The sequence below is a fragment of the Oncorhynchus mykiss genome, chromosome 3 (genome assembly GCF_057628025.1).
Source record: "Oncorhynchus mykiss isolate SJ-2025 chromosome 3, ASM5762802v1, whole genome shotgun sequence".
Classification (NCBI taxonomy): Eukaryota; Metazoa; Chordata; class Actinopteri; order Salmoniformes; family Salmonidae; genus Oncorhynchus; species Oncorhynchus mykiss.
The window spans coordinates 45,942,321-45,958,031 of NC_143024.1; the positions used below are offsets into that span (position 1 = coordinate 45,942,321).

General features: G+C 43.3%; 1 protein-coding gene across 2 annotated transcripts; it reads left to right on the forward strand.

Moving 5' to 3' along the window:
- Positions 1-2,318: 2,318 nt before the first annotated feature.
- Positions 2,319-15,217, forward strand: LOC110519336 (guanine nucleotide-exchange factor SEC12). Of its 2 annotated transcripts, none has more exons than XM_021596477.3 (10): positions 2,319-2,563; positions 3,560-3,736; positions 3,952-4,141; positions 4,498-4,751; positions 4,855-4,935; positions 5,072-5,199; positions 8,483-8,656; positions 13,585-13,657; positions 13,741-13,900; positions 14,003-15,217. In XM_021596477.3, the coding sequence occupies exons 2-10, from the start codon at positions 3,602-3,604 to the stop codon at positions 14,095-14,097; spliced, it is 1,290 nt and encodes a 429-aa protein (XP_021452152.1). In that variant the 5' UTR covers positions 2,319-2,563; positions 3,560-3,601; the 3' UTR covers positions 14,098-15,217. The 2 variants fall into 2 exon arrangements, with proteins under 2 accessions (XP_021452152.1, XP_021452159.1); XM_021596484.3 differs by having other exon boundaries at positions 4,501-4,751.
- The last annotated feature ends 494 nt before the right edge of the window (positions 15,218-15,711 follow it).

The following is a 15,711-nucleotide window of genomic DNA, read 5'->3' on the forward strand; positions in this document are numbered from 1 at the left end:
ATTGTCACATCAAATTATCTACTTCTATAGTTTAAAAAATTTAAAGAACGAAAAAAAAAAGGTTGGAAGCCTGGGCCTACCCCTAGATCCAACAAGCACCATGAAATAAATATGCATGTCACTTGAACCAGTCTTTGAGAGGGAACAATTTATAGCTACTTATCGACAGCTGTTCCCCCATCGGCTTGAACAATCCAAACAAGAGCAGCAGCCCACTACACAACATCAGTTTATTTTAGACACACACAACGCCCACCCTGTTTCAAACCAAAGGTTGCTTACACAATTTAGCTAATCTTACAGCGGGTGAAGCGAAACGCTCCTAACGATGCAGTAAAATGCCAAACGATGTGTGTGTGGAGCAGGAACTGAGTCTAGTCCAGGGCTGTTATCCAGGGCTGTTCATGCACCATATGGCATCGTTCTTGTATTATTATTTTTGGATGATGAGATGTGTTCAGGTTGTTGTGTCTGGTCATTTGTTTGTGTCCCAGAAACGCTACTGGCTGTGCAGAACCTGCCCGAGACCGGCTTCTTTCGTTGACACCGCCATGAGACCTGTATCGATTATTCCACTGAAACCCTGTATTGAACGTGTGATCAATACCCAGACCATTGACCTTTTTTACTGGAAAAAAACTAATCAACAACATCTCCCTGCCTCTCAGGCCCAAATTGAACAATCATACCTGTATTCATCCCTCTATAGCTTGGGGTGTGTGATACCCAATATCACAGGGCCCACTGTCCTCTCCCTTGTTACTATGCCCCCCCCCATAAACACCCCCTTGAGTTTCCTTTGCCTCATTTAAAAAAAAAAGTACATGATGTATCAATTTGGATTTTGTCAAGGAAGCAGAGGTTATAGGCCACGAGAACACGTGTAAACATATTTTTGAAGCTGTGCTAATCATGGAGAATTAACCCACCGCTAGCTATATGTGCCTAGAGTGATGCAGCCAATTGAGAATAGATGAGGCTTGTAGGTAAACCTCTCTGTAAAAGTGATTCATTAATTGCTGGATTCCAAGACTGATGTTGCCTTGGAGAGACAGATTTCCCCAGAGAACAGCCAACAATAATTATTAAACGAGTGCTCTTTAGCGCCAGCAAAGGCTGAGGTAGGACAGATGGCGATGGTGTGCAAAATTAGACACAGGTTATGGGAGGCAACGGATTAGGGCACATCCTTTAACAGTTGACAGATGATTATGTAATGTCATGATTTTATTCGGAGGCATAACAATTGATTGCTTTGCTAAAGCCGATTTTACAAGTCCGGTTTTCAGAATAATCTCTTCCATGTAACAAATGGGCAAGGGAAGGGAGTGACAAATGGAGCCTGTTTATTGTGTTTAACCATGTCTCTCATCATGTTTTCTCTAGATTCATAAATAAACATTGTCCTATGACAATATCACAATCATTCTCTCAGTATCACTGTGAATGCATGATTGTTTTAGAGAGAGACCATATTTTTCATCATCCCTCTCATGGTATTAAGCCGATACACTGTAACTCTTTGAATGACCCTGTTGGGCAAAATCAGAATAGGACATCAGATGTGCATATTGTTTCCCATGGCATTGGCCACAGAGGACAAAGAAGAAACCCATTATTTGCACAAGGAAAGTGTTATTATCAATACATTGTTTGGCCAATATAGGCCTGTGCAAATATTTTCTGCTGTCCCATGATCTGCAGAAGGTTTTAGATCTATGTAGAATAGAATACATCTATGTAAAACATGTGTTGCAAATATTTGGATCTTGTTTTGCAATGCTATTAAAATGTTTATTGTATTTAGCAAAAACAACAACGATACACTTCAATCAATACAGTGTCACAGAACAATGAGACAGACGTTTCACCGGATATATCAATCTGAAGCATCCGGTTAGGATTTCCACTCACCACCAAATATGGTTATTAGAGGAAGCCCAGTGGCTAACAGTGGGAGAAGATGGAAGTGAGATGGATTTTGGCCAATGTTCTGCAAATTTTCTCATCGATTAAACATTTAATCTTAACACGGTTTTCTGTTCCCCAAACTAGAATCTGTTACGAACAGAGAGGATCAAGTTTTGTAGACTTCACCCTATGCCAAAGTTTAAAAAATAAATGTATAAAAATGCGCTGTTTAGTAGAGTAATGGCGAATTGAGTTATTGAGCACGCGCACTTCACAGAGTAGGCGTTCCCTAACGGTAATATGCAAATAATGCTAGAACGCACCAATAGGATCTCGCTAGGTCGTGCTTAGCTCTGCCCACCATGATTACTTTTCTTTATTTGGAAACGACAAGGTGTGGTCTATCTAGCGAGATAGTTCAAAAAAAAGAAGAAAATTGACAGCGTACGTACAGGGGCGTCTTTAATGACGTGATCGCTCAGGTTGCACGCTGCTGACGTGTTTGTAGGGAAGTAGCAAGCTGGCTACCTAGCTAGCAACTTGAGCGTTATTTTCATTAGACGTGTGCAGCCAGTGACAGCTCATCATGGGAATAATAGCCAACGAATTGAAATAATTGGCGTCAGGAGAGTAATCGGAGTAGAGTACACAGGTGGAGTTTGCAAGACCTCAAATATATTGGCATCCACTACACCATTCATGCTCGAGTAGCTAATGGTTGGAGGGCATGCTAAAAGCTTAGATGGCGAGTTAGCTAGCTAGATAAACGGTATTGTACAGATGTATTGTGCAGTGACTATTGCTGAGATTTCAAGATTATGTAGCTAGCTAACAAGACTTTCGCGATGGGATGTTTAGCGAACTAACATTAAAAGAACAAAACCTGTTCCAGTTAGTTAGTAAACGATGTAGCAAGCGCGTTAGGCTTGCCAGGCAGAAGATACCATCCCTACCGTTACTCTTGTTTACACCTGAGATCATATGTCATGATATTATTCTTATTATTTTATTACCTCATTGCAGGAATGGGATATGCCACTGTACTCCAAATGTTACCTTTATCCACACTGCTCCACCGAGAAGAATGAAATACTGCCAGTTTCCAGAAAACGTCACTTCTCATCTTCAGCTAGCCGAAAAGAGCAGTTTCCCAGGAAAACTAGCAGTATTTCAATCTTCTCAATGGTGCAGTATGGATAAAGGTACAATCTGGAGTACAGTGGCGTATCCCATCCCTGCATTGAGGTATGTTTTCCGACCCATATCTCCGCCCCGGCTCCATAGTGTCTTAATGTAACCGTTATTGTGTTCCGCCCTCAGTGTAAACACGTGTAATGGTAGGGTCAGTATCTTCTAAAACAGGGAAAATATGTGTACTGTCATAATACACAATTGTCCACCACCATTTTCGGACAATTTAGGATGTTGCAAACCGCGTTCAGCCAAGGGTGTGCAACATCCTAAGTTGTCTGAAATTTGTATTTAACTTCTGGCTTCCCATGGACTGTTTTGTGCAACCAAATACAATTGAAAGCAACGCTAGTGTATGTAAGTACGCCAGCATTGCTAAAAGCAAGGATCTAGCTACTATTGTGTAATTATGTGTTTTTGATTTGTATTTTGAGTTCTCATGCATCTGTTTCTACAGACAAGGAATTTGCCGTGAAGTGGATTGATTCCTTCAAGGGCCATGGGCAAATGGAGGATGCCAGACCTGTATAGGGCCCCCTTCCCCCTCTACACAATCAAAGTCGACCCCAAAACAGGATGGGTGATCACTGCAGGAGGGGGAGGTGCTTCCAAAACGGGCATAAAGAATGCAGTGGTAAGCTACTGAATGTTTAGGTGATCATGTAATGGTTCTGCTCTATGGGCACAATCTCTCAATTTCTAGTCTTTTCACACCTTTTTACATTGCATGTATTCTGTAAGTGTGAAAATGCAGAAACATTGTAGATGTGTGATTCAGCATTTATTTTGATCTAATTAAATCTGAGGAATGTTGGACCGTATTTGTTAAGTTGGGACTGTCTTTTTCAGCACTTCCTGGGTTTGGAGTTGGTAGGAGACCAGCACTGTGCCACCCTGGTGCACTCTCATGACACAGACACGCGTGCCACCATGAACCTGGCAATAGGCGGGGATGTGATCGCCGCAGGGCAGGACGGCAGATGCAGCCTCATGCGCTTCAGACAACGCCAGACCAGGGGCAAGGCCGCAGCCAAGGACGGTAAGGAAGGAACACCCCCAAAAACCTGCCATTCACTTTTATAAACCTCTTTATATACAAAGTTCAAATTATCTTTGCAGATACATTTACTGTAACGTCATTCCAATCTTACATTTCGTCTATTACATCTGTGTTTCTCAATCCTTGTCCCAAAGGTCTGCACATTATTATTTTTGCCCTATCCCTAACACACTTAATTAATCTATTCAACTCATCATGAAGCCTTTGATTATTTAAATCACGTCTGTTTGTGGTAGGGGGGGGGTAATTCAAATGTGCACCCCTTTGGGTCCCAAAGAGAATGATTGGGCAACACTGCCTAACATGAACACATCACTACGCCCCTTATTTTCCAGCAGGGGGTGGCAGTGAGCAGGGCGCAGCAAGGAGACGAGCTGGGAAAGGGGGTAAGGGTAGTGAGGGAGCTGCTGCTGCTAGGGGCAATGTGTCCGAGATGAAGGATAACACCACCCAGATCTCTGTTGACACGTTTGGGGAGGTGCAGTCGGACCTCAACCCCCAGGACCCCCTCCAGAAGTGTGTGAGGTTCAGTCCCGATCTCAGCCTCCTACTGACTGGCGGAACAGACGGACACATCAGAGTGTGGGAAGTGAGTTTAAGTTATGCCAAAATGGCTGCCATGTTGAGACTTCTCCCCAATTGTTACTGTGCAGGTTTTGAGCTTGACTGTAATGCCTAAGCTCTTTCACCAGTACCCCTCCTTAAAAGAGAAGTTGGACTTCAAAGCCCATGAGGGGGAAATTGAAGACTTGGACATCAGTCCGAATAACAAGGTACTAACCAGCTAATAAGTATATGATCTCGATGTCTGTCTGTGGAATCACAGTAATAAAGAGGTTATAAACATCATGTGCAAGCGTAACTGGTAAGGGTTTTCTGACCTGTGTGTTATTTTGTGTTTCCGTATAGCACCTTGTGACGGTGGGCCGGGACTTTGCCTGCAGTATATGGAGTGGCAACCAGCTGGCCATGAGCCTCTGTTGGCATGAGAAGATGCCTCAGATAGCAGCAAAGTCATACCGTTATATGGCTTGCAGGCAAGCACAATACCCCATTCTCCTACGAATATTCACATACCCTGTAACATCACTGACATATGGCTCTGGTCCCACTAGCATACCACATAAACTCAGCAAAAAAAGAAACGTCCTCTCACTGTCAACTGCATTTATTTTCAGCAAACATAACAAGGTGTAAATATTTGTATGACCATAACAACATTGAACAACTGAGACATAAACTGAACAAGTTCCACAGACATGTGACTAACAGAAATTGAATAATGTGTCCCTGAACAAAGGGGGGTCAAAATCAAAAGTAACAGTCAATATCTGGTGTGGCCACCAGCTGCATTAAGTACTGCAGTGCATCTCCTCATGGACTGCACCATGGCAGAACACTGACATTCCTGTCTTGCAGGAAATCACACACAGAACGTTCAGTATGGCTGGTGGCTTTGTCATGCATCCTTTCTAATCGACCTGGCCGGGGTATCCTGGAAGGATATTGATCTCATCCCGTCAGTAGAGGATGCCTGGATATGTTTTAAAAATGCCTTCCTAACCATCTTAAATAAACATGCCCCATTCAGGAAATTTAGAACCAGGAACAGATATAGCCCTTGGTTCTCCCCAGACCTGACTGCCCTTAACCAACACAAAAACATCCTATGGCGTTCTGCATTAGCATCGAACAGCCCCTGTGATATGCAGCTGTTCAGGGAAGCTAGAAACCATTATACACAGGCAGTTAGAAAAGCCAAGGCTAGCTTTTTCAAGCAGAAATTTGCTTCCTGCAACACTAACTCAAAAAAGTTCTGGGACACTGTAAAGTCCATGGGGAATAAGAACACCTCCTCCCAGCTGCCCACTGCACTGAAGATAGGAAACACTGTCACCACTGATAAATCCACCATAATTGAGAATTTCAATAAGCATTTTTCTACAGCTGGCCATGCTTTCCACCTGGCTACTCCTACCCCGGTCAACAGCACTGCACCCCCCACAGCAACTTTACCCAAGCCTTCCCCATTTCTCCTTCTCGCAAAATCCGTTCAGCTGATGTTCTGAAAGAGCTGCAAAATCTGGACCCCTACAATTCAGCCGGGCTAGACAATCTGGACCCTTTCTTTCTAAAATTATCTGCCGAAATTGTTGCCACCCCCATTACTAGCCTGTTCAACCTCTCTTTCGTGTCGTCTGAGATTCCCAAAGATTGGAAAGCAGCTGCGGTCATCCCCCTCTTCAAAGGGAGGGACACTCTTGACCCAAACTGCTACAGACCTATATCTATCCTACCATGCCTTTCTAAGGTCTTCGAAAGCCAAGTCAACAAACAGATTACCGACCATTTCGAATCTCACCATAACTTCTCTGCTATGCAATCTGGTTTCAGAGCTGGTCATGGGTGCACCTCAGCCACGCTCAAGGTCCTAAACGATATCTTAACGGCCATCGATAAGAAACATTACTGTGCAGCCGTATTCATTGATCTGGCCAAGGCTTTCGACTCTGTCAATCACCACATCCTCATCGGCAGACTCGACAGTCTATCACAGTGCAATCCGTTTTGTCACCAAAGCCCCATATACTACCCACCATTGCGACCTGTATGCTCTCGTTGGCTGGCCCTCGCTTCATACTCGTCGCCAAACCCACTGGCTCCATGTCATCTACAAGACCCTGCTAGGTAAAGTCCCCCCTTATCTCAGCTCGCTGGTCACCATAGCATCTCCCACCTGTAGCACACGCTCCAGCAGGTATATCTCTCTAGTCACCCCCAAAACCAATTCTTTCTTTGGCCGCCTCTCCTTCCAGTTCTCTGCTGCCAATGACTGGAACGAACTACAAAAGTCTCTGAAACTGGAAACACTTATCTCCCTCACTAGCTTTAAGCACCAACTGTCAGAGCAGCTCACAGATTACTGCACCTGTACATAGCCCACCAATAATTTAGCCCAAACAACTACCTCTTTCCCTACTGTATTTAATTAATTAATTTATTTTGCTCCTTTGCACCCCATTATTTTTATTTCTACTTTGCACATTCTTCCATTGCAAATCTACCATTCCAGTGTTTTACTTGCTATATTGAATTTACTTTGCCACCATGGCCTTTTTGCCTTTACCTCCCTTATCTCACCTCATTTGCTCACATCGTATATAGACTTGTTTATACTGTATTATTGACTGTATGTTTGTTTTACTCCATGTGTGTCGTTGTATGTGTCGAACTGCTTTGCTTTATCTTGGCCAGGTCGCAATTGTAAATGAGAACTTGTTCTCAACTTGCCTACCTGGTTAAATAAAGGTGAAATAAAATAAATAAAAAAATGCTGGAGGGTCATGCCAGGATGAGCCTGCAGGAAGTGTACCACATGAGGGAGGAGGATGTCTTCCCCTGTGCGCTGCGGTTGCCTGCAATGACAACAAGCTCAGTCTGATGATGCTGTGACACACCGCCCCACACCATGACGGACCCTCCACCTCCAAATCGATCCCACTCCAGAGTACAGGCCTCGGTGTGCCGCTAATTGCTTCGACGATAAATGCGAATCCGACCATCACCCCTGGTGAGACAAACTGTGACTCGTCAGTGAAGAGCACTTTTTGCCAGTCCTGTCTGGTCCAGCGACGTTGTTGCTGGTGATGTCTGGTGAGGACCTGCCTTACAACAGGCCTACAAGCCCTCAGTCCAGCCCCTCCCAGCCTATTGCGGACAGTTTGAGCACTGATGGAGGGATTGTGCGTTCCTGGTGTAACTCGTGCAGTTGTTGTTGCCATCCTGCATCTGTCCCGCAGGTGTGATGTTTGGATATTCCGATCCTGTGCAGGTGTTGTTACATGTGGTCTGCCACTGCGAGGATGATCAGCTGTCCGTTCTGTTTCCCTGTAGCGCTGTCTTAGGCGTCTCACATTAGGGATATTGCAATTTATTGCCCTGGCCACATCTGCAGTCCTCATGCCTCCTTGCTGCATGCCTAAGGCACGTTCATGCAGATGAGCAGGGACCCTGGACATCTTTCTTTTGGTGTTTTTCAGAGTCAGTAGAAAGGCCTCTCTAGTGTCCTAAGTTTTCATAACTGTGACCTTAATTACCTACCATCTGTAAGCTGTTAGTTTCTTAACGACCGTTCCACAGGTGCATGTTCATTAATTGTTTATGGTTCATTGAACAAGCATGGGAAACGGTGTTTAAACCCTCTACAATGAAGATCTGTGAAGTTATTTGGATTTTTACTAATTATTTTTGAAAGACAGAGGTCCTGAAAACGGGACGTTTCTTTTTTTGTTGAGTTTGTTTTTTTGCTCTCCCGTGTAGGTTTGGAAAAGTCGAGGACCAGAAAGACACCCTGAGGCTCTACACCGTCCAGATCCCCCACAAACGAGACAGAAAACCTCCACAATGCTACCTCTCTAAATGGGACGGCCAGAACTTCCTACCCATGCTGACGAACCCCTGCGGCACTGAGGTCATCTCCACCCTGGCTGTCAGGTGAGGAAGGATGGAGAGGATACCTAGGATTCAATTAATCTTTCCTTGATTATCTGCATCCTATTTTCTTGCCCCCTTCTGAACCGTCTTCGAGAATGTCCCTCCCCTCAGACCTTCTTTTCCAATGCATTTTGAGAAGGCAAGGAGGAAAATAATAAAGGATGCGAAGAATTGAGCAAAGATGAATTGAGAAAGAGCCTTATTTGTTAATCTCTGATAAGGTCGCTTAACTGCTCATTGCAGGTATTTCTCTGACGTTACTGTATTATAAATGTAGGGCTGGGCGATATGGCCAAAATATAATTTCACAATATTTTTCACATTTATGTTATTTTATGTTTTTGAATGTTAACATTTCTAAATTTGCACATACACATAAAGTTATTTTCAAAGGGGCTTTCTCTAGTCTGTGCAATCAAACAAACCAAAAGTTGATCTATTTTTACATAATTTCCACAATGCCATGCGCACAATATGTGCAAAAAAAACCAAGGCCTTGTGTATATATATCTAAATATCTAAATATTGCAATTGTGATTTGACGTTTGAAGTTTACGTACACTTAGGTTGGAGTCATTAAAAAAAAAAAATTCTACCACTCCACACATTTCTTGTTAACAAACTATAGTTTTGGCAAGTCGGTTAGGACATATACTTTAATGACACAAGTCATTTTTCCAACAATTGTTTACAGACAGATTAATTCACTTATAATTCACTGTATCACAATTCCTGTCAGACGTTTACATACACTAAGTTGACTGTGCTTTTAATAAAAAAATGTAAGACCTCCACAAGTCTGGTTCATCCTTTGGAGCAATTTCCAAATGCCTGAAGGTACCACGTGTACAATTTTTTTGTACAGATGAACAAGTATAAACACCATGGGACCACGCAGCTGTCATACTGCTCAGGAAAGAGACGTGTTCTGTCTCCTAGAGATTAACGTACTTTTGTGCGAAAAGTGCAACTCAATCTCAGAACAACAGCAAAGGACCTTGTGAAGATGCTGGAGGAAACAGGTACAAAAGGATCTACAGTGCCTTGCGAAAGTATTCGGCCCCCTTGAACTTTGCGACCTTTTGCCACATTTCAGGCTTCAAACATAAAGATATAAAACTGTATTTTTTTTGTGAAGAATCAACAACAAGTGGGACACAATCATGAAGTAGAACGAAATTTATTGGATATTTCAAACTTTTTTAACAAATCAAAAACTGAAAAATTGGGCGTGCAAAATTATTCAGCCTCTTTACTTTCAGTGCAGCAAACTCTCTCCAGAAGTTCAGTGAGGATCTCTGAATTATCCAATGTTGACCTAAATGACTAATGATGATAAATACAATCCACCTGTGTGTAATCAAGTCTCCGTATAAATGCACCTGCACTGTGATAGTCTCAGAGGTCCGTTAAAAGCGCAGAGAGCATCATGAAGAACAAGGAACACACCAGGCAGGTCCGAGATACTGTTGTGAAGAAGTTTAAAGCCGGATTTGGATACAATAATATTTCCCAAGCTTTAAACATCCCAAGGAGCACTGTGCAAGCGATAATATTGAAATGGAAGGAGTATCAGACCACTGCAAATCTACCAAGACCTGGCCGTCCCTCTAAACTTTCAGCTCATACAAGGAGAAGACTGATCAGAGATGCAGCCAAGAGGCCCATGATCACTCTGGATGAACTGCAGAGATCTACAGCTGAGGTAGGAGACTCTGTCCATAGGACAACAATCAGTCGTATATTGCACAAATCTGGCCTTTATGGAAGAGTGGCAAGAAGAAAGCCATTTCTTAAAGATATCCATAAAAAGTGTTGTTTACAGTTTGCCACAAGCCACCTGGGAGACACACCAAACATGTGGAAGAAGGTGCTCTGGTCAGATGGCAACAATGCAAAATGTTATGTTTGGCGTAAAAGCAACACAGCTGAACACACCATCCCCACTGTCAAACATGGTGGTGGCAGCATCATGGTTTGGGCCTGCTTTTCTTCAGCAGGGACAGGGAAGATGGTTAAAATTGATGGGAAGATGGATGGAGCCAAATACAGGACCATTCTGGAAGAAAACCTGATGGAGTCTGCAAAAGACCTGAGACTGGGACGGAGATTTGTCTTCCGACAATGATTCAAAACAAAGCAAAATCTACAATGGAATGGTTCGAAAATAAACATATCCAGGTGTTAGAATGACCAAGTCAAAGTCCAGACCTGAATCCAATCGAGAATCTGTGGAAAGAACTGAAAACTGCTGTTCACAAATGCTCTCCATCCAACCTCACTGAGCTCGAGCTGTTTTGCAAGGACGAATGGGAAAAAATGTCAGTCTCTCGATGTGCAAAACTGATAGAGACATACCCCAAGCGACTTACAGCTGTAATCGCAGCAAAAGGTGGCGCTACAAAGTATTAACTTAAGGGGGCTGAATAATTTTGCACACCCAATTTTTCAGTTTTTGATTTGTTAAAAAAGTTTGAAATATCCAATAAATGTCGTTCCACTTCATGATTGTGTCCCACTTGTTGATTCTTCACAAAAAAATACAGTTTTATATCTTTATGTTTGAAGCCTGAAATGTGGCAAAAGGTCGCAAAGTTCAAGGGGGCCGAATACTTTCGCAAGGCACTGTATATCCACAGTAAAATGAGTCCTATATCGACATAACCTGAAAGGCCGCTCAGCAAGGAAGCCACTGCTCCAAAACCGCCATAAAAAAGCCAGACTACGGTTTGCAACTGCACATGGGGACAAAAATCGTACTTTTTGGAGAAATGTCCTCTGGTCTGATGAAACAAAAATAGAACTGTTTGGCCAGAAGGACCATCATAATGTTTGGAGGAACAAGGGGGAGGCTTGCAATCCAAAGAACACCATCCCAACCATGAAGCACGGGGGTGGCAGCATCATGTTGTGGGGGTGCTTTGCTGCAGGAGTGGCTGGTGCACTTCACAAAATAGATGGTTTCATGAGGAATGAAAATTATGTGGATATGTTGAAGCAACATTTCAAGACATAAGTCAGGAAGTTGAGGCTTGGTAGCAAATGGGTTTTCCAAATGGACAATGACCCAAAGCATACTTCCAAAGTTGTGGCAAAATGGCTTAAGGACAACAAAGTCAAGGTATTGGAGTGGCTATCACAAAGCCTTGACCTCAAACCTATAGAAAATATGTGGGCAGAACTGAAAAGGCGTGTGCGAGCAAGGAGGCCTACAAACCTGACTTCAGTTACACCAGCTCTGTCAGGAGGAATGGGCCAAAATTCACCCAACTTATTGTGAGAAGCTTGTGGAAGGCTACCTGAAACGTTTGACCCAAGTTAATCAGTTTAAAGGCAATGATACATTCAATTAGTATTTGGTATGTAAACTTCTGGCCCACTGGGAATGTGATGAAATAAATAAAAGCTGAAATAAACAATTCTCTGTACTATTATTCTGACTTTTCACATTCTTAAAATAAAGTGGTGATCCTAACTGACCTAAAACTGGGAACTTTTACTAGGATTAAATGTCAGGAATTGTGAAAAACTGTGTTTAAATGTATTTGGCTAAAGTTTATGTAAACTTCCGACTTCAACTGTAAGTTACTTTTGTAGCTTGGTTTATCGTCGGTGCCAGGTACGCCGGATCCAGTGTCTCAAACGTCCGCCCTCCTGGGCTTTTCACGCACGATATTGTCTAGGGTTTACCGAGAATGGATGTTGGTTGCACCAGTCAGCAACAGTCCTGTGAAACGGCTCGTTGATGATAAAGGTCGAAGGAAAATGGCAAGAATCTCGCACTCTTAACAAATAACGGTGCAGTACAACAGTGGTGTGCAATGGCAACTGAACGCACAACTCGTCAAGCCTTCTCATGGATGGGCTATTGCACCAGACGACCACACCGGGTTCCACTCCTATCAGCTAAAAACAAGAAGAAGCGGCCACGCAATCGCCAACATGGGACAATTGAGGAGTGGAAAAACATTGCCTGGTCTAACGAATGTTGTTGCGTCATGCTGATGGCAGAGTCCGGATTTGATGTATGGACTCGTCCTGCCTGGTGTCAACGGTACAGGCGTTGGTGGTGGTGTACTGGTGTGGGGATTTTTTGTTGTTATCAAACATTAGGTCCCTTGATAACAACATGCTGATTTAGGCCTACACCATCACTGGTGTCAGGCTATATTTGCTCTAACTCAGTACATTTATTAGCTATCCAGCTAATTAGTGATTACCATTAGCGGCGAACACAATTTCCCCCCCCCACATCTTTCTAAGAAAATAAACTGGCTGTTTGCAGACATTAAGATGCACAAACGAATAGTGTATTTCTAGAATGCTTATATTAACAGGCAATGTGGAAAGCAGTGTCACTGTCATCAACAATATGTTGCATCTGCTGCATTGACCATGCAGACCGAAGAGAGAATCGGGGCGGCAGGTAGCCTAGTGGTTAGAGCGTTGGACTAGTAACCAAAAGGTTGCAAGATCGAATCCCCGAGTTGACAGGGTAAACATATGTTGTTCTTCCCCTGAAGGCAGTGTTCCTAGGCCATCATTGAAAATAAGAATTTATTTTTAACTGACTTGCCTAGTTAAATAAAGGTTAAAAAAAATAAACAAAATAAACGGTCGGCAAATGATCTCGTGGTCTAACATCAACTGAGCTCCTTCAGTGACGGGGCAGAGCTTGGGGAGAGAGACGACTCAAGTAGCGGAGTAAACTATAAAAACGAGGTGGTGTATCACATTTAATGAACCAAACATTGAAATACCGTTACAGAAGGATAAGTAAAAACTCAAACTGGTCTGTGCATCAATACTGATATATATTAAAATAGGGTATACCACCTAGCCCTGAATAAATGTGTTTGTATTAGATATTTGTTCTTCCCTGTTAACCGGAGTCAGTGGCTCCTTTTTGTTCTCGCTGTGTTCCACAGTGACTCTGGAACCTTTCTTGGCCTTGGGACAGTGACGGGATCAGTAGCAATCTATATCGCCTTTTCACTACAGGTAGACACACACACACACACACACACACAATTAGCTGCCTTAGCATATCCCTGTGTAACTCCCTATTTATCTTGTCTCTGTAGAAGTTGTACTATGTGCAGGAGTCCCACGGCATTGTGGTGACGGATCTGGCCTTCCTGCCCGACACTCCCAAAGGCCAGAGCCTCAAAGGGAACAACGAGGCAGCCATGTTGAGTGTGGCTGTGGACTGCCGCTGTCAGATGCACACTGTGCGCAACCGAAGTAAGTGGTTTGAATTGGTAGCATTGATTTTAGCATTGTGAGTAGTATTGTCTTTTCCCTCACCCTCCTTCGTTCTCCCTCTCTGCATCTCCACCATCCCAGGATCCTTCCCTATCTGGCTGGTGCTGTTCTTCTGTGGCCTCATGGTGGTGGGAGCTGTCCTGCTCCTGCAGCACCTCTTCCCAGGATTCATTTAGACATTGACAGGGAGTTAAGGAGAAGGAAAGAATCAGACTGCCCTACAACCACTACTAGCCCTACAATCTTCAACAACAACCTCAGAGGAACCCACCCTGACACCACTCAATCCTGGAACACGCATCAATCTCCTACCTATAGCCATCGTACCACACTTAACCAAACCGTGGAACATTTTAACCACACTTGCCCAACCCTGGACTACATTTACTATAGCCATTTACTCCCTCTTAACCCAGCAAGATTCCCTGCATCAATTACTATACCCGTAACCAATATTTGTATCCCCCATCCTTCCCTGTCACCCCTTGTCCTGATTCAGGACTACCCCCCAGTGAACCATCTGTGCTCCTTCCACCCCCAATTCTTTGAGACACAAGATTTCTTTTTTTCTTGATCTGTATCAATCTTCTTTTTGCTTTTATACCATGGTGGGGAGTTAAGGGCTCAACTTCAGATCTATATCATCAAATCAAATCAAATTTTATTTATCATCATGAATGTGCAAGGGGTTGGGCCTTTGTTATCGTAGCTATTTAAGAAATAATTTAAAATTATAAATATACTTAAATCATTGCTCTTCTGTCAGTTTCCATCTGTCCTGTGCATACATAAACACACATACCAGTTTCCAGTGAGGCCTGTGTTTCCTGCTTTGTCCACTAGTTGGCATCATTGACCAAATGTCTATCTAATGTTGTTCATCCCAGACTGGGAAGCAGGCCAGGCAACAGGGCATCATGACCTTCAGGAAAAACTAAATCAATTAGGTTGGTGGACTCCCCTTTAGCTCCATTTCCAATGTTGAAAGACCTGCCGTTTTTGAGTTCTGCTCTGAAGGCACCTGTATAGGATCTCTAATCGTCTCCTTTCAGGCCTATTTCGACATTAAACCAGATTGACAGATGGAAGGGTGGTCTTTTTTTCTGCTCCACACAGCTCCGTAGATGTGTTTGTGTACAACCATTCAGTCTGGGCCCAGGGCTTGCTCTGATTCGTCAGAGCTGGACCGACTGATTCATGTTAATGGTCTAGTCACTCACGTGACATTTTAACACAAGTTAGCTAAGATAGAAGAACGAGATAATGATCCTAAATAAAATATGAGGCAGGCTATGATCCAGTGTATGTGATGGTTTTCTGTGTCTTGCAGAGTATACATACTGTATATCAGCATTGTATGGTCTTTTGTAGCATGGAATTCAAGATTCTTGCACGTTCTCGACCAAAGCACCATGGAGAGTGCTTGGTTTGTTTCAAATGGCCGACTAACACTATCATCAAGCTGTATAGTTCATCTGTGTTTGTTTCAACCAATTAAACACTTTATTGGAATCTCTTTTGTCGAGGCTTAATGGCCTTCAACTAAAGAGCTTTAATGACTTTCTCTTCCGCTTTCTTCACACTCTTTAAAATAATGCCACCAGCCCGTTTGGGTACCTGACTATGTAACAGCTTGGTTCTGGCCCCTAGTCTCACCACCATTCCTCTACATGCTTGGCCTAAGCACTTGCGTTGTTGCAGAGATGGAAAGGTTGCTGTGATACACTGGGACGTGCTCATTAAGCACCGACTGGAACACAACGGACTAAAACAGGGAGGGTCTACATGGA